Source organism: Suillus paluster (assembly GCF_016628075.1).
Source record: "Suillus paluster strain FC165 chromosome Unknown EDB91scaffold_73, whole genome shotgun sequence".
NCBI classification, from domain to species: Eukaryota; Fungi; Basidiomycota; class Agaricomycetes; order Boletales; family Suillaceae; genus Suillus; species Suillus paluster.
The window spans coordinates 126,751-148,452 of NW_024537633.1; the positions used below are offsets into that span (position 1 = coordinate 126,751).

At 49.2% G+C, this 21,702-nt stretch overlaps 8 protein-coding genes across 8 annotated transcripts; 5 read left to right on the top strand and 3 right to left on the bottom strand.

The window, feature by feature from the left end:
• Positions 1 to 41: 41 nt before the first annotated feature.
• On the top strand, positions 42 to 1,128 carry EDB91DRAFT_1310630 (uncharacterized protein; the record flags this gene model as incomplete). The annotated part of the gene is made up of 2 exons (XM_041325096.1): positions 42 to 540; positions 739 to 1,128. Exons 1-2 carry the CDS (start codon positions 202 to 204, stop codon positions 1,126 to 1,128), a joined length of 729 nt encoding a protein of 242 aa, XP_041172892.1. The 5' UTR covers positions 42 to 201.
• Positions 1,129 to 1,564: 436 nt separating this feature from the next.
• On the bottom strand, positions 1,565 to 5,756 carry EDB91DRAFT_1310637 (glycoside hydrolase family 31 protein; the record flags this gene model as incomplete). Its single annotated transcript, XM_041325097.1, has 20 exons — positions 5,326 to 5,756; positions 5,136 to 5,271; positions 4,791 to 5,085; positions 4,590 to 4,744; positions 4,446 to 4,529; positions 4,198 to 4,395; positions 4,073 to 4,146; positions 3,917 to 4,017; positions 3,849 to 3,867; positions 3,762 to 3,796; positions 3,660 to 3,688; positions 3,546 to 3,609; positions 3,353 to 3,489; positions 3,229 to 3,303; positions 3,002 to 3,171; positions 2,739 to 2,941; positions 2,578 to 2,686; positions 2,352 to 2,527; positions 2,133 to 2,298; positions 1,565 to 2,079 (listed from the first exon to the last, which is right to left on the bottom strand). Exons 1-20 carry the CDS (start codon positions 5,573 to 5,575, stop codon positions 1,565 to 1,567), a joined length of 2,991 nt encoding a protein of 996 aa, XP_041172893.1. The 5' UTR covers positions 5,576 to 5,756.
• EDB91DRAFT_795982 (uncharacterized protein) lies at positions 5,757 to 6,260 on the top strand. The gene is made up of 3 exons (XM_041328423.1): positions 5,757 to 6,043; positions 6,111 to 6,156; positions 6,201 to 6,260. Exons 1-2 carry the CDS (start codon positions 5,815 to 5,817, stop codon positions 6,116 to 6,118), a joined length of 237 nt encoding a protein of 78 aa, XP_041172894.1. The 5' UTR covers positions 5,757 to 5,814; the 3' UTR covers positions 6,119 to 6,156; positions 6,201 to 6,260.
• Positions 6,261 to 7,083: 823 nt separating this feature from the next.
• On the top strand, positions 7,084 to 9,619 carry EDB91DRAFT_795835 (uncharacterized protein). The gene is made up of 3 exons (XM_041328422.1): positions 7,084 to 7,103; positions 7,154 to 9,392; positions 9,454 to 9,619. Exon 2 carries the CDS (start codon positions 7,330 to 7,332, stop codon positions 9,349 to 9,351), a length of 2,022 nt encoding a protein of 673 aa, XP_041172895.1. The 5' UTR covers positions 7,084 to 7,103; positions 7,154 to 7,329; the 3' UTR covers positions 9,352 to 9,392; positions 9,454 to 9,619.
• A 193-nt stretch (positions 9,620 to 9,812) lies between these two features.
• Positions 9,813 to 11,298, bottom strand: EDB91DRAFT_1239149 (purine and uridine phosphorylase; the record flags this gene model as incomplete). The annotated part of the gene is made up of 9 exons (XM_041321815.1): positions 9,813 to 9,884; positions 9,941 to 10,246; positions 10,302 to 10,401; positions 10,456 to 10,538; positions 10,591 to 10,620; positions 10,679 to 10,820; positions 10,879 to 11,099; positions 11,153 to 11,223; positions 11,274 to 11,298. 9 exons carry the CDS (start codon positions 11,296 to 11,298, stop codon positions 9,813 to 9,815), a joined length of 1,050 nt encoding a protein of 349 aa, XP_041172896.1.
• A 3,718-nt stretch (positions 11,299 to 15,016) lies between these two features.
• Positions 15,017 to 17,168, top strand: EDB91DRAFT_1158070 (uncharacterized protein). Its single transcript, XM_041319691.1, has 6 exons — positions 15,017 to 15,101; positions 15,176 to 15,483; positions 15,537 to 15,718; positions 15,773 to 15,905; positions 15,937 to 16,035; positions 16,088 to 17,168. Exons 2-6 carry the CDS (start codon positions 15,294 to 15,296, stop codon positions 16,918 to 16,920), a joined length of 1,437 nt encoding a protein of 478 aa, XP_041172897.1. The 5' UTR covers positions 15,017 to 15,101; positions 15,176 to 15,293; the 3' UTR covers positions 16,921 to 17,168.
• Positions 17,169 to 19,037: 1,869 nt separating this feature from the next.
• EDB91DRAFT_1158078 (uncharacterized protein) lies at positions 19,038 to 19,744 on the bottom strand. Its single transcript, XM_041319692.1, has 3 exons — positions 19,388 to 19,744; positions 19,230 to 19,332; positions 19,038 to 19,172 (listed from the first exon to the last, which is right to left on the bottom strand). The coding sequence occupies exon 1, from the start codon at positions 19,699 to 19,701 to the stop codon at positions 19,465 to 19,467; it is 237 nt and encodes a 78-aa protein (XP_041172898.1). The 5' UTR covers positions 19,702 to 19,744; the 3' UTR covers positions 19,038 to 19,172; positions 19,230 to 19,332; positions 19,388 to 19,464.
• Positions 19,745 to 20,125: 381 nt separating this feature from the next.
• On the top strand, positions 20,126 to 21,684 carry EDB91DRAFT_796053 (FAS1 domain-containing protein). Its single transcript, XM_041328424.1, has 5 exons — positions 20,126 to 20,434; positions 20,488 to 20,713; positions 20,760 to 21,069; positions 21,119 to 21,354; positions 21,407 to 21,684. The coding sequence occupies exons 1-5, from the start codon at positions 20,215 to 20,217 to the stop codon at positions 21,501 to 21,503; spliced, it is 1,089 nt and encodes a 362-aa protein (XP_041172899.1). The 5' UTR covers positions 20,126 to 20,214; the 3' UTR covers positions 21,504 to 21,684.
• The last annotated feature ends 18 nt before the right edge of the window (positions 21,685 to 21,702 follow it).

The window sequence follows — 21,702 nt, forward strand, 5'->3', positions numbered from 1 at the left end:
CACTTTACGAAAGCGTATGGCCCGGTACTGTGATTTGGCCTGCTGTGGTATTCAGGAGTGTCGTCGATTCCATCGAATGGCACGCACATTACAGGTTCCACCGGCACTGTCACTAAATTTCGCTAGCAGGAAGCATACCATGAATATCCAGGTGTTAAATTCTGGGGAGTGCCTCAAGTGTCAACCATTGAAGTCAGGTCCATGGCTCACGAAGCCGGATCTCTGCCAGACGTGTCTGCCATCGTGCAACGACTGCTGAAACTGCTGCGAGAATTTCTTGCAATTCTCCGACCAACTGTGGCGGAGAAATTGGCACACCGTGACGACAGCGGGCCCGCGATGAGCTTACATCGAGATTTAAGAACCAGAGGATTAGCCATCATGCGAATTAGGCTTTTGAGCCATGTCTTCTCAATGCAAGATCTGAATCAGAAAGCGGCGGGAAGATCTACTAATGGCAGCAGATTTGAAGCAAAGCCGGGCGGAACGAGTGGTTTGGCGGTCCTGGGTTTGTATTCGACCCCCCGTCGGATGGTGACGGTAAGTGCCGCGAAGCTTATACGGTTGTGTACAGGTATAACCTAGTGCCATTGTTTCGATGTCCATCTCATCATGAGTACTTTGTACTCAGGAATTTGTCCAAAGCTCGCAATGCATGAGCTTGATCAGTTGCGCTCGTTGTTGAAGTGCTTCACGATTGGTGAAAACACATATAGTTTTCTCTCAGTTTTTCCGTAGCAGGCATACAGTGATCAAGCTCAAGTTCCTGAACCATACGATATCCTTGTACTAGAAGACCGAACACATGAGGCTCCTCTCGACTTCAAAGAACCTCGAGAGGAAGTTATTCACGACTGGCCAGCGCCAAATGCACATCCAGTTCTGCAGGCGCCTCACTTCTCTGTCAAGCCGAGCAGTGTCGTCGATGGTAGTACTTATCTCCAGCATGGGTTTCGAACAGTTGGAGGACTAATCACGAACATCTACAGGACGACATCTCCGACAAACACCGAACACGTCAAACTACTATGGCTTTACATGTGCACCCCAGAAGTCTATATTCGCAATGATATATGGATCTTTCTCACCCCACTATTCTCAGTTCAAACGGTCCTGGCCTGGGCATGAGTGAAGTACATCACGAAACGTACCAGCGAGGAGATCATCGAGGAGACATACCATGACCAGCTAGAGGCTCAACCCGAGAGACCTTCGAGAACAAGCTCGAGCAGGAACTCAACGGTTTGCGCTCATGACGACTCTGGTACGTATGCGCAGACAGAAGAACCTCAAAGACGATAATAACTAGTCATGGTGGACTCTGGGTGTGTCCACAGACTGTGATCTATATTCCTCGTAAAGTCATACGTTCGTATTTGACGTGCACACAAAAGTTTCATTTTCAATGAACTTCGTCCCACTCAGATACATACGGGGTATGCTTGGATCGACCACTCTGTAACATTGTGTAATAACTGTCCCAAACAAGTGGCTGACCCAACTTGTGCGGTAAAATATTTCTAATTACGCGCATGTCCAAATGTCAAGAACAACACGCTAGAAGCTACTTCCACGCTAAAGTAAACTGTCTATTAAGGTCGATAGACGCATTCAACACCACCAGCTCTTCGGTAGCCTTCTCATAAGTCCACCCTTCACACGGCGATCCTTGGAACGTGACCTGTGTTGGCTTCTGCACGCCAAGCACTGTAATCGTCTCTAACTTTTGCTGAATCACATATTCACCCTCGCTCTCGACCTTGAGCGTGCCTTCAGCAACCTGGAACGTGAGGCTGCTGCTTGGCCCAGGGGGGAAACTGATGCCATCGTCCACATACGCAGTGCCAAATGCCGTGCCTGCTGCATTGAGGGAAATGAGGAGGGCATAGGGACCTTCGCGAGTCTCGTAGATCGTGTACCCGGGCTCTTGGTGCAACAACAGAGCAGAGTTGTCGCGGATGTGAACATTGATGTGGCTGATGGGAGCGTCTAGTGTTGTATTGCCTCCGGACGTAGCGTTTACGACGGCGTGAGTGTACCAGTCGCGCCAGATTACGCTACCGCGTCCAGGGAAGATACCTGTCGGATAGTACGTCAGTGAGGGTGGTTATCGGTGAGGTTTAGACCATTACCATCGACGGTGGTAGCTCCCGGAGTAAGCACTGGAGTCACGAGGACGTCGCTTCCAACTAGCCATTGCCGATCCACAGTGAACAATTCGGGCTCATCAGGGAACTCGTAGAATAGCGCTCTGACAGGCGGGAGACCAGCCATTGAGGCATTCGCAAAGAGCGTATACTTTTGCATGTCAAATGTCAACGATGTGATCACGAGAGGGCGCACATACTCACCCAGTACGGCAGCAGGGCGTACCTAGCAGCAATGGCGATGCGGGATGCGTTTGCTACGCTTGGCCAGCGATAAGGCTCTTGGGGAAGAGCAGCATAGGTATTGTGGTTCCTATAGAAGGGAACGAAGGCTGAGAGCTGCATCCAACGATTGCACAACTCCTCGTCGGTATTATCGTCTGCGTAGACCATTAACCAGACACCGACACACATTCCGCGGGATACGTACTAAATCCACAGGTATCAGCGCCCACCATCGGAATTTGATAGATCTGGAACTGCAACACTCCCTGAATGTTGAGGTACATGTACTGCCACTTGCTGTAGTTGTCGCCAAGCTATCAGAGACGTCAACATTCCACTATATGCCTCCGAGTGGATTCAAAGTACCCAATGACCAGTCCATTTTCCAGCAGAAGGGAACGTCGATCTGCCGATCAAGAACGGACGCTTTCCGGGCAGGATCGATTGAACAGCAAGGTTGGTCGTCTTTGCCTCCATGAATCCAAACATGTTGTGCACATCGAGCTCGACATATCCGCCGTAGTGGGTCGCGTTGGTCGCCAGGGTGTTGCGGTTAAGAGCTCCGATCGCTGCATTCCAGAGAATTCTCAGTCACATGGCAATGATGGTATACAACAGATGAAACTGACCATTATGAATGGCATATGGTGGACTGTTGAGATTGACGCCTTGTTCGCCACCTGCACCGACACCCCGCTTGTCTATCACGGTCATAGCGCTCGAGCTTGCTGCGCATGAATGTGTAGCAGTTCCATTGATAGTCATGTTCCCACTAGGTCCCCATATTGTCTCATTGTAGCTTCATCAAACATCGTTAGTAACCCACGTTTCAGGACAAAATTTCCAACTGCCATACCATTCAGGATATCCGGTAACGACCGTGCCGGCAACGCTCAAGGGAGCAAGGGCAGAGAAGTTCGCGCCAGTCCCACTTCTCACTAGTCAGCTTCAAAAGGACCGTGAACAAAAACTCGCCTTACCAGGAGTCGCTACAGAATGAGCTTGGTTCGTTCATGTCGAGCCAGATACCAGAGAACTCCACACCCATGTCCGTCCAGTTTTTGAGACTGTCAGTCCATACAGAGAGCATATTTTCACTGAACCAATCCGGGTAGACCTAACAACAAGTCAGGAAATCAATCGGTCGTAGAGAAGTTCCAGAGGATAACTGACAGTGTACCCAGGCCAGACTTGACCCATGTACAGAGATCCATCTGGGTTCTTGATCCAGACATCTCTGCAGAGCATTCATCGCTTCAAATCTGCTAATAGGACGCAAGAACTCACTCTTCAACTCCCCGTGTGAAAGGATCGTACTAAATCAGCATCCAGTTAGGGCACAATTCGCTACAGGATGTCAAGAGACTCACGACGTCAGGTGGAATTCACCGTCACAGCGATACCGGCATCGACAATAGGGATATCTGATGAGTCGTTGGAACAAGTATGGCAGCAAAAGTGTACAGTCAAACTTACAATGTTGATGATTGGCGGCCTTTCACTCAAGTCAGCACTGGTTGCACCATGTCGCGACAAATACTCACCAACTCTTGGATGAACTCACGAAGTTCATCTCCAGGGAAACTAACTGGGTCTGTAGTGAAGTCACGGTAAGCGTGGTACAAGTCGATATCGTTCCATTGGACTGCAGCGCCAAGTCAGAATGGTGAGCGACGAGTTCTGCCAAAGATGCGCCAAACCTTCCAGGGGGATACCCGCCGCACGCATCTGCGCGACGTTTTCTCTGTCATCACTGATATTGTGGTACCCCCATCTGTGTGCGAATTGAGCCTCTTCTACGCCGATCACGTTCAGAGAACATTACCTGCAAAGGTGGAATCCGAATCCCCACGCTGGCTGCCACATTGGGTACCCGATGACTGACCCGTACTGAGCGATGACTTCTGCATCCGTGGAACCAGAGAAGAAGTAAAAGTCGAGGATGCCACCGATCATACGGTACTCGATCAATGATACCTTGGAGTTCGAGGGCGTCTGCAGGAAGATATCCGAACCTGCGGAGCTGAGGAATGACTTGAACGGACGGATTCGGAATGAATTGGAGTTGAATACCTAAGTAAAAGGACACCAGAGGAAGAGGCCTTTCCGGTGGTCGCATTGTACCTATGTTCGACGTAGATTGGATGGGAGCCATACCTAAACACGAAGATCTCATGAATCATCACGTGAGAATGATTTACAGGTCAGATGACTTACATGTTCTGATCAATGGGATCTGCAACGTCGCGAGCCCAGTGCGTCTGGATGGTGCCGACACCCCCGTCTGTTCCAATGTCGCGTCTAAATCCACTGCTGGCTATGACTTCACCTAATCCGTAGATGTTGGTGCCATACGGCAGAGCCGAAGCAACCTAGTAACCGTAAGCCACATTCGCAGCGGGGATGATGGATACAGACCTGGAGGTATTGATCTTCGAATACAAGAGGGAAGCCATCGAATGCCGTGCTTGAGTCAGATGTATTGAATGGTGGAATGGGAGTGGGTGGAAGTGATGAAATTCTCGTGTCAAACAATGGCATTGCGTCCGGGTCAGAGCGTCTCGTAATCCAAAATGCGAAAGGCATTGCATCATAGTTGAATATGAGGTCAGAGCTGCCTGTATAGGATGTCGTTGGTGCAGCAGGTCGTTCGATCACCGACTCGGGGATTGTAAACTGTTGGTTGGCAGTGTCATAGATCTTGACGTGTAAACTAAAACCAACCATTAGCGCTGCGCTCAAAAGACTCAGAAAGCGATGTACGTGGACTGCGACTGGTAAGTGACTTCGATGGTGAGGTCTGATATATCTAATCCAAATGCATTGCATGCTGGTCCAGCGAGTGTGAGCCGAGCAGTGAGACCAATGTCAGACTCTTCAAACGACCCTAGAGTGTACCCTGAACCCCGCAATCATCAGTGGCAACTCCCAAAAGATTGTACTACAGTCGAACCTGGGCAATCCGTGACATTCATCGAATAAGGCGTCGCGGTGCCATTAGAAGTGAGTTTATTTCCTAGCGCAGCCAGCTGAATGTTAGAGGAAACCTCTGCCCAGACTGTAGGCGCTAGGGCATACAGGGCACCGAATAGCAAGGAGAACATGAAAGTGGACCTGAGAGAAGGAATCCGTCGCGGACGGGGAACGTCTGATGGGTTTGCATTTATACTTATAGGTCGGAAAATATTCTTACGTGGGGCCATTAACGCAGCGGTACTTCGGACGGCACAAAGGAACCACCTTGTGAGAGAGAGAGAAATGAGAAGAAGCAGTCCAGTGACGTACAGAGGTCACGCATCACATTGCAAGTCCCGCACGGTGTATCATTCGGACGAACTCCCAAGAGTCAAGACCAGCTGACCACTGTGCTCGGGAAAAGGTTGGTTTCAAGGTCTAGTGGGTCTACCTTTACTGGTCCCATCGAGACAGGCGATCCGTAAGTATGGGTGGGCAGTGGTATGTAGTACTGGCCATTTCGGAACAGGTATTGATCATGAGTGTGGTCGCCCCTGCAGTAGGTGAGTGGGATATTAAACAGAGCGTCACGATCGAGTCGTTGTCAAGTGACATATATATATTAGGTGACAGCCTACAGGAGGCCGCTGACTGCCAGTCCTGGAGCGCCATGTCACACTTGCCAACAACTGAAGAGCTGAACCGTATGTCGCAATGTAAGACCTTGTGTACAACTTGTATATGTCTTAAAAGCTAAATCACAGCATGCATGTACCATGTAAGCTTCATAAGGCCTTGCATGCTTCCGGGCTCTTTTGTTGATCTAGTAGTAAGTACGTCGCCAGCAGGTGGGCTGAGTCTACTAATAGCTAGACACTTGAGTATCATGATGGTGGGATGATGGATTGGAATACTTGTTTGGCGCCTTGTCGTTGACGTTTGCTGACTGAGTGGATGCAGCATGCCAGCTAGACCAAGCTCAGGCTAGACCATTCCTTAGAGTCAAACGAGTATTTCGATCCCCTTCCAGCAGATACGATCTCGGAATGATGAGTGAACATCGTCTTCAATCGCAGTGTTACTTATACATCAAGGTAAGTCCGACTAGCTATGGTTCGCAGACTCGTTGACTCCTCAGCTTGCAAACGGAAGAATTCGACCGCTACTCGTCGGAAAAGGTTACCAGTTTTTCCAGTTTCTCTGACGTGTCTAGACTCTGGAGACCGGAGGTCCCCTAGCTCGTAAGTTTTCATTGCCTTTTCATTACCAAAGGATCAGTACGTAGTATTCTTCTCACCGAAGCATTCTGACACAACTTATCATTGAATTCAGGACAGTACTATACTATGGCGCATATTACAAACGGTTTCCAGTGTCATTCCAAGTCAGCAGATTTGCGGCAAGAACACACGGATATCGTTGGGATACCGATTACTTACCATCAGGAATTCTTGCTTACACTTTCAACCTTCGGCCTTAGTGCGGTCATCTAGCGGTCATCAGATCCAGGGTTTCTGTCTCGAATTCCAACTAGACTCATGGGAGGCAAACGATAAATGAATTAAGGATGCAAATAACTCCGTAGGTCTCTTAGCGTACATAGTCACCCGACGAGAGCTACTGCTCTTCATGACAAGTATCATAGTATGTAGTCCAAGCTGTCAGCCTGTCGCCGATAAGACACTGGACAAAGCACGTCACTACTGTTGCTTTTGCCTTCGAACATGCCGCGACAAGGATGTTTGTTCGGCCTCACTTTACGTTCGCAATTTGGACCTTTCTTTAGCCTTAAGCGAGTGCTTTCATTGGTGGAGAGGCTCGCGTATGATATTAAGCGGTCGGCTAAGACCAAACTCAGCTCAATGAGCACTCGATGAGCAGTTTGAACTCGTAGATCTAGTAGATGTCTTTCTGTGGCACAACTTGAAGTCGAGGAAGTTTGTGACCTGAACGGTTCAAACAACTTTACTTTCTTCCACGTCCTTCTCCTTCGAGTCTCGACATGCCTAGGAAAAACAGCGCTGCAATTGACCACGAGATTGACGTCCTGCAAGCTCAAATCGCCGTTCTGCAGCGTCGTGAGGATGACTTCGTTCGTATTTTGAAGGACATGGCGCGTCTCAGAGACTCGGTCAAGGCCGAGCAAGTGGCACTTGCATCTCAAATAACGGAGCTAGACAGTCAGAGACATCCAATTAACTGGCTGCCCTCAGAGTTGCTGATCCAAATTTTCGTCTCCTTGACGGAGGACAACGACTCAGACATCTCAGCAGGTCTCGCGTACAATTCACCCCCCGTCATCTTGTCTCATGTATGCCGGAAATGGCGTAAACTCGCATTTGCCACTTCTATACTGTGGTCGCGCATTTCTTACAGGAGCAGAAAGTGGTCCGCGTCTCCAGTATGGGCGTTCATGAATCGCTCAGGCTCTAGTCTGCTCGACTTCACTTTCTCTCCCCCTCTGTACCACATTGACGACGTTGACGCTGCTAAAGACGAACGACTGGTGTCTCAAGTTCTACTCCACATGTTGAGCTCTCACCTCTCTCGTGTGCGCTCTATCACCTTCGAGTGCACATCCCCTGCGAGTATGCGACTTATTGTCGAAGCACTCATAGATAACGTTCACCGACTGACGTCGTTACGTTCCTTGGATCTGTCCTTCGCAAGCCTTGCTCCATGCTTTGCGGGTACACCACTCCTCTCGCTAGATGAACTGGGCAAACAGAGTCTACCTGACACATCAAGCGTCCTCACCTACCTCCGTCTTCAACAATTACCACCGCATGTCATTCCGCCATCTCTATTACGATCTGTGCGAACCCTCGAGCTCTCCTTCCCTCCACGAAAGTCCCGCCGTATTTCTCAATACGTCCTACGAATGTCCCATGTACACCGTTTCCTGAGTTTTATTCCAGAACTCCAAGACCTGGTTCTGATGCAAACTATACCGCTTCGTGATCTTGTGCTCGAGGGATCCAGTGAAGGACAGACAACCGACAATCGCTTCACTGTTGTTTCCCCCCTTGAACTACCTAAGCTCAGAAGCCTCACATGGAAGTTCGCATATCCCCGCGACGTGTACACCTTTATGTCTTTCTTCGGCTTGCCTGCGCTGGAGCGATCGGAAATTTTAGTTGCTAATTCTCCAACGAAACGGGACGACGTCACCTTGCTCCGCGGTAACCATTGGAACGAACCAGACTCGTTCATCCAGGCCGAGCCCCTCGGAGGCGTCTTATCCATGAACGCACTCAAGGAGCTGTGCGTTAGCTGCCAGGACGGCGACTCCCTTATTTCTTCCCTGCGCCAATTCCTCTTCCCTGCACTCGAGCAACTTGAGTTTGCATACGCCGGAAAGTGCCCGCCAAATTGCAACCACAAGCATCCTCTCCCGCGCCTCGATTACGTATTTCGCGACCCCCGTCTCCCCCACCTCACACATTTCACGCTGTCACATCTTGATGTCTTTGCCGGGCACGGGAAGCTGATGCTCGGTTATATGCCGAGCCTGGTATCATTGACGCTTATCTCGTGCACAGGCGTGGATGGCGTGCTTGAAGCGCTTGCTGAGGCATACGGCCTCGCGCTGGATGCAGAACGCAAGGAAGCGCGCGGATGTGGCGTTAGAGTTTGCCCCAAACTAGAAAGGATAACGCTGTGGGGCTGCTGCGACTTCATATTCAAAAGCTTATTTGCAGCCGTATTCGCGCGTGCACAGCCGGCAGGCAGCAGCATGCTCATGAAGGCTCAAAAAGACGTCCCCAGCGTTGTCTCAACTGTGCTAGGCCGCAAAATAAAGCCCTTGAAGAAGCCGCGTGCGGCGTCTGCACAAGAAGGCCCTTCTTCTCCCGCGAAGTCACATGTGCAGAGTTCTCATGGTGTATCATCGACGCTGATCCCGATCGAGGAGGCTTTGCACCCTGTTCGCGTCGTCTGCGTCCATGTAGACGATTGTCCGCAGATCACTGAGGACGAAGCATTATTGTTGGAGGAGTTTGGAACAGTCGTTGTATATCGGTGATCGTGTCTCCGCGAAGCACGGTGATGAAGCTGGCACGACCTGTGAGTCCCTCAGGTTTGATTGTCGATGCACTCACTCACTCACCGAGGACGATCATTGCAGAAGTTTGCCACAGAGTAAGATAATAACCGTTCCTGCAATGTATCCTTTAAAGTAACTTCAAGGGGCCTACCGCATGCCAATCTTGAGGCTAATCATCATGGTTGTCGCAAGTCTTGCCACGGGGGACGGTCCGGTTGGGTGTATCACTTGTCTTGAAAAACGTATGGGAGCTGGGTTTTTGACAAAAGACAGTGCACCTTGCGTGTTAAGCCTATTTCATAACATCACTTTGGGCAAGTAGCAGATACTAGCAAATAATGTATACAAAACAGGTGATATCTTGCAATTCGGAACATTGTTTGACCGGCATGCAAGCGATGCACGACCCTGTGGTATCAAAGACCAATTGGGGCTGGCTGTCACAACGACGCCCTTAACGCCTTGAAAGGTTCCGTCCGTTCCCATACACTTCCAGAAAGAGGATGCAGTTTCTATCGAGGAACTCGAATATGAGCATTGCGGGCCACACAATCATCGATATACGTACTTCAGGGGAGATATCGAATTTGGAAAGCGCTTCGAGCACGCCTCTGCCACTCCATTTCTCGAGCTCGTTCACCTGCTCAGGACTGATAAAGGCTTGGGAGCTTCGAGAAGCAAATACCATTTGGGCCGCCGCAGCTCTAATCACCGGTCTGGAAGGAATATCTTCATCCAGACCGGAATGGAGTCCTTCTACCTTCTCTGACGCCTCCCTGGACTTTCCCGAGGATGATGGCGGGTTAACGGCCAAACTCGACTGTTTAACTCCACCCCAACTGACTGCAAGATGGAATATCCAGAAGGTCTCCATCTAAGGGGGAAGTGCATGTCTATCGATCCGGTGACTTCGGCGGAGAAACACGTACCTCGAGCGTTGTTAGACTAGGTACAGCAGCTTTGAGGTGATCGATCAGAGAGGCATTGTGGTCTTGAAAGGACGTCTGTCTCCCCTGAGATGAGTAGAAGCTTTTACATATCAGTAGGATTGAATGCGGTCAAGATACGTAAACCGCAACCTACCTGTCAGTCGATGCATTGACAGCGTTCGAAACTATAAGGTTTTTGAGTGAAGGCGGCCGTGTCACTTCCAAAGCATCACGCAGCTGCCTCGGGAATGAGCGACGGCTTCGCTAAGTAGTACCATGTGGTACTTACGGCTTCGTGAAGGTCTGGATCTGCTGAGATCTGATCGAAGAATTCTCGTTAGTGAGTAAAAGGGTGTAGAAGCTATGATGATACGGACGGGCTTGCTCAACCTGTAAGGAACCTCCCAAGGATCGCCGGAAGCAAAATCGAAGTCCACATTTCGGGTACAAGCGACGCTCGATGCTGGCAGAACGAGCGACCCTACGGGAAGGTCAGTCAAGCAACCACATGACCCCAGCCTTCCGATAGCAGCCGGTTAGTCCGACAATATAGCGCGATTATCAAGACCATTCCGACCTTATGACGAGCATGTCTCCACTCAGGCATTCTCTGACTTCGCGGATGAAAAAATCTGCATTAGGCGCGCCCATACCTATGCATACTATGGATAATGGTACACTCTTGTAGCATCCTGTGATGGTAAGGAAACCGCGCTCCGAGTACAGGGAGAATAACTTTGGGGAGGCGTCCATCATCTTTGCGATACCCTCTGCTCGTGAAATGGATCCAACAGTAATCTCACACAGTAATTATGAGCTGCTGGAAGAAGCGGAAAGCGCCTCTGACTTACGATTCTGTTGGCTACTTCTCCTGCTCGTATACCCAAGTGGTACACTCGACCGTCCTCCGTCTTGGGGAAATCTACATGGACGGCTATGATAATTTTTCTCAAAAAAGAAAATTTTACTCACTTGCATCCTGTATGCGATCCTTCATGATCTAGTAGCTCGCAGCGGCAGATCCAGCTGTTGGCCTGTGTCGGCGTTGACCGAATACCAGTAGTTCGAACGCACTAAAGTCTGAGATCCATGACTAAGAGTATGACTAAGAGTATCGTGGTTGTGATACCCACAGAACTACTTGCCGTTCCATCACTTGCAGCTCCTATTATGTGCTTCGTATTCATGATATTGCTCTTGGCCTATCGCTCAGAACAGAAAAATGTTTCTGTGTTATAACTGTATCGGGCGATTTCTGTGGCAGGCGACCGGAATTATCGCCTAATGACAGTCCTGAAGACGCTTCACGGTTTCAGGGACCGAAGCCCGACGGTAGTCCCAGAGTGTCTCAAGACTGGGATCATTGAATCGAATGCTCCAGAACAGTAAGTTTATTGCTCACTTGCGCACCTCATGTGAAGCCATTGCCATTGGCCTAAGGCATCTACACATCCGATAGCCCGACTTCTGACGGAACATTCAGTGCCTCCGCAAGGAGATATTCTGATGGCTTCTCTCAGCTTCTTTCCCCCGCAGGGAGGTCGACGAACCAAGGGAACTATGCAACCAATGTCTCCGATTGGTGAAGTTCCACATACTCAAAAACCTTGTTCCTTTCCTTATTCTGCACGCCCCCCTTTTTTATTATCATTTTTTCTTCTTTGACACGCTAGTCGGGCGTTGCCGTACACCGTGCTTGCAGATTAGGTGAAGTTGCGAGGTTGAGGTTGGAGACCCCGAGTCTTCAGCTGCGTAGTACTTGACCATGGTCACAGTGATTACTGCAAGGACGAACTTGTAGCGATGGTCAAGAAACCAAATTTTAATGACGGACTACTATTCGGTCAACGCCAATGATGGAGGCTGACTATATCACCTAATACAATTACGTAGATCAGTGAACTTCGATTCCGCAGCTTTCGAGCCTAGATTGTACCTAGACTTTCTGGCGGCCGGCCCATCTGTTCCAGGGGCCTCCTTTCTCCGGCAAGAAGCTGTTCCAATCTGAACTCTATCCTTCGTGTAACTGATGCCGGGGAACCACGTGGAGTGACGACGCCTGCGAAGCAATTGTACAACGTCTGTATTCCGTCGTCGGTTCGAACAACCTTTCCTTTCATAGTTTCTTCATTCATGTGCACACTCACTATAGACGCTGTTCATTTTTGCGCTCCATAGACGTTCTGTTCAAACTCTAACTCATCTGACCGTGAAGGACATTCTCCATGCAGTCCAAATAACTTGGGTTTCGTGTCATAAAAAACGCAATCGCGGATTATTCGCGGATTATCGCGCTACGATCGTTGTCAATTTGTCTCTGCGTGAGAACGATTGAAATCCGCTTCGCAAGGTGTTTGTTGGCTAGTCTCCGTATCAGCTGGTTAGTTCTTTTATGCCCTCGGTGGCGTTGTACTACGGTCTCCGGGATTGCTTGATTGCTTATGGTGTACGACAATCATTGAAGTACCCGTTCCCTGTTCTCCCCTTGTCATGTCCGTCGGAAAATATATTGTCATTGTCGGCGGCCGCGGCTAATAGCTGCAACTTTAGTTCCCGTGACTTGGCGCGAGCAAGGATGTCAGATGATTAATACGACTTGTGCAGATCATCATATAACTTTGCCGACTTGCACCCGTACTCGTTGCTTCACTATCTGTAATGGCACTACGAAAGACTGAGGAATGCATTCCCCTTTTGGTAGAAGTATGTAACTGTTCGTTGCGTGTCGCGCTGGAGAGCATAAGAAAAGGCACGAGCGCTGTGATAGGTGCGTTCTTGCGACATCACCGTGTCTCCACTTGGGCTAAAATACTACTGATAACGATATGAGGTACTCTTGGAGGGCGATCATCGGGTCGTTGGGTTCTTCAGCGTTGGCATCGAACACCGTATTGTCCGATTGACATCTGATGACGCGAGGGTGACTTTGTGCAGACGTAGTACACAATCAGGGAAATGGGAATCGTGAGGTCCTGGAGAAGAGAATACGATCGTTGCACCTTCCTCAGAGATATATGTCCGATCCTCAGGTCTGAGAAGGCTGCCAGACCATCAAGACAATAGTAACGCTGACGTAGGTCTTGAGAGCGCAGTCCAAATGCATGACGTCTCTAACTGCCCTTACAGTCGATGCAGTAAAGAGACTACCACTGTCCAGTCGAGTGATCAGCTGGTATGAGTATTCAAGTACCCGAAGTCAGGCACATTTAAAAGTTTCTTGAATCGTGTTGAGATCTTCTCTTGTTACGAAGCGATATTAATGAACGGCTTCGAATCTGCAAGAAGGATTACGCGCCGTGATCAGAGCTAAGACTTGAGCAAGTCATTGACGAACCTGGCAGTTTTGCCACGACGACAACAACTGTCAAATTTGTCGATCTCGGACTTCGAGTGAGCACCAGCGTGCGTAGGTATGCTAGGACTGAAGGGTCTGCATCGCATGAGAAATGGTTTCGCTATTTGAAATCTCCCAACCATCTTCTATCTACTTCATGCAGATCTGGCGGTTGTTCGAACGTGTGGATCTGAACGGGATCGCCAGACGACGCGTCTCTAAAATACCGATATGACGCAATCCCGCACAGTCGACGGGAAACACAGATCGGATTATCGATCAAGTCGGCCTCAGCAGATCAGTACTTACATCGTTCCATAAGTTTAATTACACCTGCGTTCACCCTAATCTGGCAAACTCATATTTACGTTGACCCTTGAGGCCTTCCGGAGTAGGAAGACACACGAGCCACGCTTTGTTTCTTGGAGTCACATCCCAAAAGGAGCACTCACAAAGCTGCATTGTGAGCTGGGAATTTATCCCGAGTGTGGACTGCTAGTAGTAGACTTGCCACAAGATGTCATGATCTTGATCGGAGTCAGAAGATAGAGCAGGCGGCAAACGACACATAATATGCCTGTGCCGGAACTTTAAGCAGGCAGGGAATCAGGGTGCACCCTGAACCTAGGGTTCATGTTGACAAGTTCAACGGAATCGGAAGCAGTGCAGCAAGCAAGGGGAGGAAGCAAGCAAGAGAGAACTTCGCGAGCGGAAGTAGCCGAACCAAGAATGGAAAGGTGCCAACCTGGGGCATCTCCGAGCCAGCACAGCGACGGTCCGATGGAGGAACGGGTCCGACTTGCACCGTGTCAAGATGTTTACCCTGTGCTTTACCTGTGAGATCTAACAGTGGAACTTTACTTCCGCGTAGCGTGAAAATTATTTCTCAGCAATCTCCGCCGGAGCAAAATGAAATGACCCACACATTGTACAAGTTTGAAACAATCGGAGGTATGGTAACAGTAATTTCTCAGACCAACCTAGGTTAACATAAGTCGTAATAGCCTCGCGCTCGACACGAGTCACTGCGTTGAAAGAGAGTTTTGGCCATGAGTATAGCCATCCTTGGACAAGCCTGCTGCCTGGGTAACACGCGAGTCTGCTTTTGGGGGGATCGAGCGCTTGGAAAAAAAGGGCCTTCAATTCGCACAGGATCTAGCCTGAAGGGGCATTCGATTTCTGACTGGACGGACGCATAAACAGGAAGTGCTGGAACCAGGATTGACAACCACGAATTTCTAGATTCTTCGAAGCGGAGAAATATTTGAGCAGTGGCCAGTAATCATGATGAAAAAGTCGCTATAGCCAGCGCCGCTCGGTCTCAATAAGGTATTGCGAGCCATAGCCGAGGAAACGAGCTCCGCGAATTCTGCAGGCACCACCTTAGGTTCACTCTACATTTACGATCAGACTTAATGATTCTGCCTGTTCCGGTTCACCTCGCCATGCGTTATTCCTTGATTTCAGTACGTCAACAAACTCTTCAAAACTCCTCGTATCAGGAGCGAACAGGGTCACTGATTTCAGGACTGTCCAGCAGTCTCAGTCCAGACTTCAATCCCGTCTGAAACATCACTTGCGCTTAAAAAAGCGGAAGCTTGTCCTCTTTGACTATTCCACCTTGAAACCTTTTACTCGTCCTCCCTGTCGCTGTCAACATGAACCGCTACAATCGGTTTGAATCTTTCGAAGGGAGGTATGGAACCGTAGCGGAACATACCGGCATTTTCAATGCCAACTTCAACGATGGAAGAGTCGAAGACCAGGGATCGCTCTCAGGTTCGGAGGACGACGCTGGCAGCTATCTGTTGTATCCAGATGCAAACAAGACGGACGCAGACACTGACGGTGAGCTATCTTTTCCATTTTTACCATCACACATCTCGCTCAAATAACTTCAGACGACGCAAACACCTCCCTGACATCCCAAACCTTGAATGCTGATGGTACGCCTAAGCGTCCCATGAATGCATTCATGATTTTTGCTCGCAGGAGACGACCCCAAGTCTCCGCGGAAAATCAATCAATGCGAACAGGGGATGTCAGCAAAATCTTAAGTCGAGAATGGAATGCTATGGACTTGGTAACGTATTTTCTTTACGTTTGCGACGGTAGTTCTGATCTCGAGATCAATCAGTCCGACAAGCAATTTTACCTTGATCAAGCTAAACACCTCAAGGATAATTTCAATCTCAAGTACCCGGATTACGTTTACAGACGGAGACCGAACAACAGCCGTAAAAAGCGAAGAGCAGACTCCACAGGCGCCTGTTGCAGACTCTGCTTCTGCCATGGACCCAGCAGGCGACCAGTCCTCCAATCCAGAGTATGGCGAGATATCTCCTGTCGACTACCATCATGATTCTCAAGAAAGATACGAGAGCAGTGGACCAGACGTCCGTGCATCTGCAGAAAGCCACATATGATACTTGCTACATGCCTCCGGCGCGAGCGTCGAGTTACCAACTGGGTGATTCTTCGCAATATCATGCGTATGGTGAAAGTGATAGACGGGCGTCGTACTTATCTTCTCATGGGCGCGCCACGCCTGACGTCGTTATGGGACCGTCCACATCCGCATCTCGTGGATCAACTAGTGCTGGTTATTTCCCCCCCTTCGTGCCCAACGCACCTCATGCCCCGTCCGCTTCTTACTTCCCCAGTCAGAGTGGAAGCGAAGGGCAGTGGCACCCCTCCAGTCGCTCCAGTCGAGATGATTTAGGACGCACACCCGTCCAGCCTTGGTCGCAGAGTGGCTCAGATTCGTCTCCAGCGTGTTGGTCGCAAAATGGCTCAGAACCGTCTCCACACGCTGGAGACGATAGGCACCGTCAGTACCAGGCATCACCACCATCATGGGGTGCTAGTAACTCGCAGCCACTAGCTTCGAACAATCCATCGGTTCATTCCTCGGGCTATGGCTTTCCGACGCTAAACTCTCCTTTCTATCCGTCTCAGAGCAGTTCCCATAGCGTCTATTCAGCCCAACAGTCCCAAATTTCAGACGTTTCTCATCACTACAGCGCTGTTGACCACGTTCAAGAGAGCTCAGGAGCATCCAGGCAAGAGGCTGCATACCACGGTCGTTATTCCCCAGTTTCCACCGCACATGCGGGATATCCGCAAAGTAGTAACTCAACCGTGCATCAATACCATGCGCAATCTCGGAATATTCTTGTGTCGACACCGTTGCCACCTGCGCAGTCAATGCCGGTATACTCGCACACGCAGAGCACAACTTCCCCCGCTGGGTCGGGCACGGACTCTGCCTCTCAATTCCAGTAGTGCGCTGAATCTTGTCGAACATTAGAGGATCGGAAGGATGATTTCTTACGCTTCTCCGCACTGTAGACGCCTGATCTTACAGGGTTCCACCTATCTTTAGTTCATCGTTGACGCTACTGAGCTCATCTGGTATCACCTTGACACTGTTCTCGCGCTCTTCGCATATCGCATGTTTTTGCTCTGCTCCGCTTTTTAGTACCCGCATTGTACATTACTGTCAAGTATCTGAACATTTATCATACTCCTGCAACTCAAATTATGGATGAATGATCCCGCCTTTCTCCAAATCCTCCATATTGAGGATATCCCCCACCAACGATTAACGGGATGATCCCTCGGTGCTTACCGACGCAGCACTATGACGCCATCCCAGATGGGGATTTTGATTTCTGGAGAGGATTTTCACACCTGAGGAGCGGCTCGATGATGATCCAGGGTTCAGCTGGAAGTGTTACATATTATCGCAGAGTAGATCGCGAACCAGAGATTTCACCGAACCGAATCATCTTTATCGAGATCAATAAGTATAGGCATAACATTAATATTATTGCCCTTGGCATAACACATGGATAAAATCCAAGTATTTGTGTAGACGGCGGTACATCATTCTTGAAAATAAGCTTCTTCAACGAAGCGCCACGATACGTGGTGCTTCGCAGACACATTATTCCGACTTCCCCGCCATCGAATGATGGTATGCTGATACATGTTAGCTGGGGTCCTGAGGTGTTTTGCTTGAACGGCGAACATTCCAGCGCACGCGGGTATCACAACCTAAGACTAGTATATGGTTAGGTCGACATAGTTACAGAAAATAGAATGGGACGAACTTCGATGTGTCGAAGGCATAGACGGATTATTCCAATTCCCCGCATCAGATGATGGCATGCTGGTGCATGCTCGCCAAGATCCTGGTGTGTTCTGGTTTGGCATAATGGCCATTTCAGCGCAAGCGGGTAAAGAGAAGCGGCGGTATATGGTTAGGTCAACGTAGTCACAAGAAATTAAACAGGACGCACTTCGATGTGTCAAATTAATATTCACAGATGCTTAGGCGGGCGGGCGACCGTTCCTTGGCAATCCCGGTTTTCATCATGGTAATGGCGTAGGTTATTCATAAACCTGTCGGAGATGGCTCAGAATCAAGGGCGCACGCCTGGACCGTGAGTAGAGGAAGCACGACTTAGGCCTGTCGGCGATGTGGGACGTGGTCGATCAACTTCCTGACAGCACAGGGCTTGCGCGTTCCTGTCACTATCCCGCAGGCCGGATGGTAGCGAGTGACCAGGTACGGTGATACTCTGGATATAGCCAAGATCTGTTTGGTGTCAATTTAAGGTTGAGCTATAGACGGTGTGCACGTGTGCCAGTTAACGCGGGGCATATCGACAAGGATCATGAACCGCATTTCCCCCACAAACGTAGAAGAGATTTCAGGTGAGGGTGCTCGCTATGTCTCCCAGCAACGCCATTAAAAAAAACTATTTCCCTGGCGCTTGGGGAAATCTTTGAAAAAAAGTACAGAAAGAGTAACATCTACAACAGATAATCCCGACCACCATGTTCTGGTAGAGTAAGCGCGTGAGCGACAACGGCCAAGCGGTGGGGAGAGCCCATCTCTCAAAGTGGGAGGAAGTGCTGTGGCAAACAGAACGACCACCCACGGCGGTTATAGAAAACAATCGGAGACGGCCAATATCCTTCTGAGCTTGAAACCGTGGGCCGAGCGCGGGAAACAAAACTTTTGAACTGAATAGCGAAAGCGGATGCTTTCCCGCTGCATTCCGTAAATAAAATAATAAGACCAGATGGGCCAACTTGTATTCTGCAACAACGTTGGAGACCACAAGGGGAAAACCGCATTGTGGAGATGCGGATATACGCACCCTCTTACTACTGGTTCCGATCGATTGTCAAAGATTTCCGAGAAATGTCCAAGTCTGTTATTAGAGTGTTTTTGCTGAGAATTTGATCAAACAGGAAAGGAAATTTTGCTTACGTACGCGCAAACTAATTGGCCGAGGGCCTTCATATCATACTTAGCAAAAAGCTCTTTGCCGCGGACCTGCAGGTGGAACACTTATCACGCATATCAGTCAGTTAGTTTAACAAACATTCATACAGAATTGACATTAAGAACTTGCGAGTCTATTCGAGTTTCTTCGTGTGCGAATAACTTCATGAATCATAACCAGCAGTGGCTGCAATGCACGCGACCCACCTTCCAGCCTAACACAGCTGAAACAGGTGACCTGATAAGACGCAAACACAATAAACAGTAATACGCATTGGGAACTGTTGGGAACGACCTCTAGAACCGGGATGAAATTATGGGCGAGCTAGCTATTACGTGCGGTCATGGAAGGAGTAAGGTGGAGATATGCAGGTACAATGTGATGTGGTAACAGCTCTCTAAGTGGTCCATAAGTCAGGGAAACTGCATCCACACCACAAACAACTAACTTACCAAGCCGTTTTTGGGGTCATGACGACCGCGCAAGAGAACCACCGCCAAACTCATCCTGCTAGCTGTCTCTGCGTTACTCATGCAGGTACCAGCATGTCTCCCCATGTCCTAGCGACAAAGATGCCAGCTGCGAACACACTCACTCCCGTCACGATGCTGATGTTTCCAGATAATTTTTCTGGAGCAGTTATTTGCTCCCGGATGAAGCGGGATAAGGCAGACTCGTTTGGATCAACAAGTTGACGGCGTGGTGGTGTTGTGAAGAATGCGGGAGTTGCGTTTGTTGGTGCTGGAGCTGCCCGACGACTCGCCATTTCTGTGTTTTTTTCTTGTAAGTGGAGTTTTGGGAACTGAAAGAAAGTGGCTGAAAGCGGTTTGGGCGGTGTTCCCAGCGACACGATCCTCGCGGAGTTGAATTATTGCTCTTAGTCAGCGCGCCTTTGAATTGGCATCTTCTTTCAGTGATGCGCTCAAAGGTCGATCAATGATCCACCAACAGTCCACTCGCAGTTAAGGTCATATGTACTAGTCGATTCTGACGTAGGTCAACGAGCTTCAATTGTCTTCTACCGGTTCTTGTTGACACTGTTCAATAGCTCTCCGACACCACGAATATAGCTATTTGTTTTCTACGTGTGACTTCGCGTCCTTGAAAGCTTGACCCCTGGCAGTTTACGCCTTGTTCGAAGCCCCTAAGACTTTCCGATCATGGCCCGCCAGAGATTTGAATGGACGCTGCGCATTGCATCATGAATCTTACAAATCTTGGGGTATTTATATTCTGAAGAACGCCCCGAATCACCGTTCATTGGAACATCCATCACATCATGCTGTTTTCATCGCTCGCTCTTCTCACTTTTCTCCCTGCTGTTTTCGGGCAGTCATGGCAGCAATATCTGGATGGCCTTGTCCAAGCCTTGAACGCTTCCAACCTCACATCGCTGGCTTCTGCGAGCGCCGCATTAAATAGTTCGTCTGAGGGGCAACTAGTTGCGGAGTCACTTTCTACAGGTAACTGGACAGTATTTGCACCGAACAATCAGGCATGTAAGTACTGCAATATACAACGGAAGGACAGCACTTCATCCGTGATCTTACAGTTAGTTCTACTCCTGTCAATCTCACAAGTGATGCAAGTTCTGTTGGGGATCTCCTTTCATATCACGTCGTACACGGCAATTTCACCGATCAAACCTCCCCATATCCCACAATCACCCTTGGGAGAACACTCCTCAATAATTCTTCGCTCGTCCAGCTGGAGGGCAATGATTCGCAGGTTTTAGCGTGGTCGAAGGGAACTACAGGCATATTCGTGCTCAATAATGGGTGAGACTTTTCATATTTCGTTTAACTGCTTCTAAGTGTCATTTAGTACAATTGTTTCGGTTGTGAACACGACGGCCTATCAAAACCTCCAAATCCTTGTCATAGACTCCGTCCTTAAGCTTCCTCAAACCTTGTCCAACACTCTGGTAAACAGTACTTACGAGCTCACCGACCTTGCTGGTGCGCTTTTGTCTATCAAGGGTCCTGCCGACAATTCGACTACATTGCTCGATGTGCTCGATAATGCTCACGGCATTACACTTTTTGCGCCAAATAACTCTGCTATTGCGACAGCGAACTCTAGCGGCGGTTTGCCGTCAAATGCTACAACACTTATTTCGCTTTTTGGAAACCATGTTCGTCCTCTCATCCATCTCATTATACTTGGTTTGACTCTTGACCCAGGTTATCGACGGCACGACTGTTTACTCGTCAGAATTTTCGAACAGAAAGAATTACACTTCGGCCTCTGGGGAACCGTTCGTCTTCAAGACAAATTCCTCTGGAACGTATGTATCCAGTGCCGGCTCTAATTGGGCGCGCATCATGCGCTCAGACGTTTTGACGTCCAATGGAGTCGTACATGTTCTTAACAGCGTTCTTCTGGACACGAAAATTGACCTTGTCGCTGCGAGCTCTGCGTGCGTATCGTATGCCAGAGTGTTACCCAATATTGATATATCCGTCCTATAGCTACCAATCAGCCACCTCAGTTGCCGCGTCACTGACGACCGAGACCGGCCCTGTGGGCGTTGCGCCTACTACTACTACTACTTCTACTACTACTTAAGTTGCGTCATGGACTGGCGTGGCCATCCGTTCGTGGTACAACTGCTATGTTGGGCGCGGTTTTTGAGCTGAAGTTGTCGAGGCTATACGTATTTCCAGTGGCATTACACGCTACTTTTTTCGTTTATTTACTCGGTTTTCTACGTCGCACGATATTCTTATCTAATCTAATCATTTCTGACGTCAAGTTCTGCCGGTTT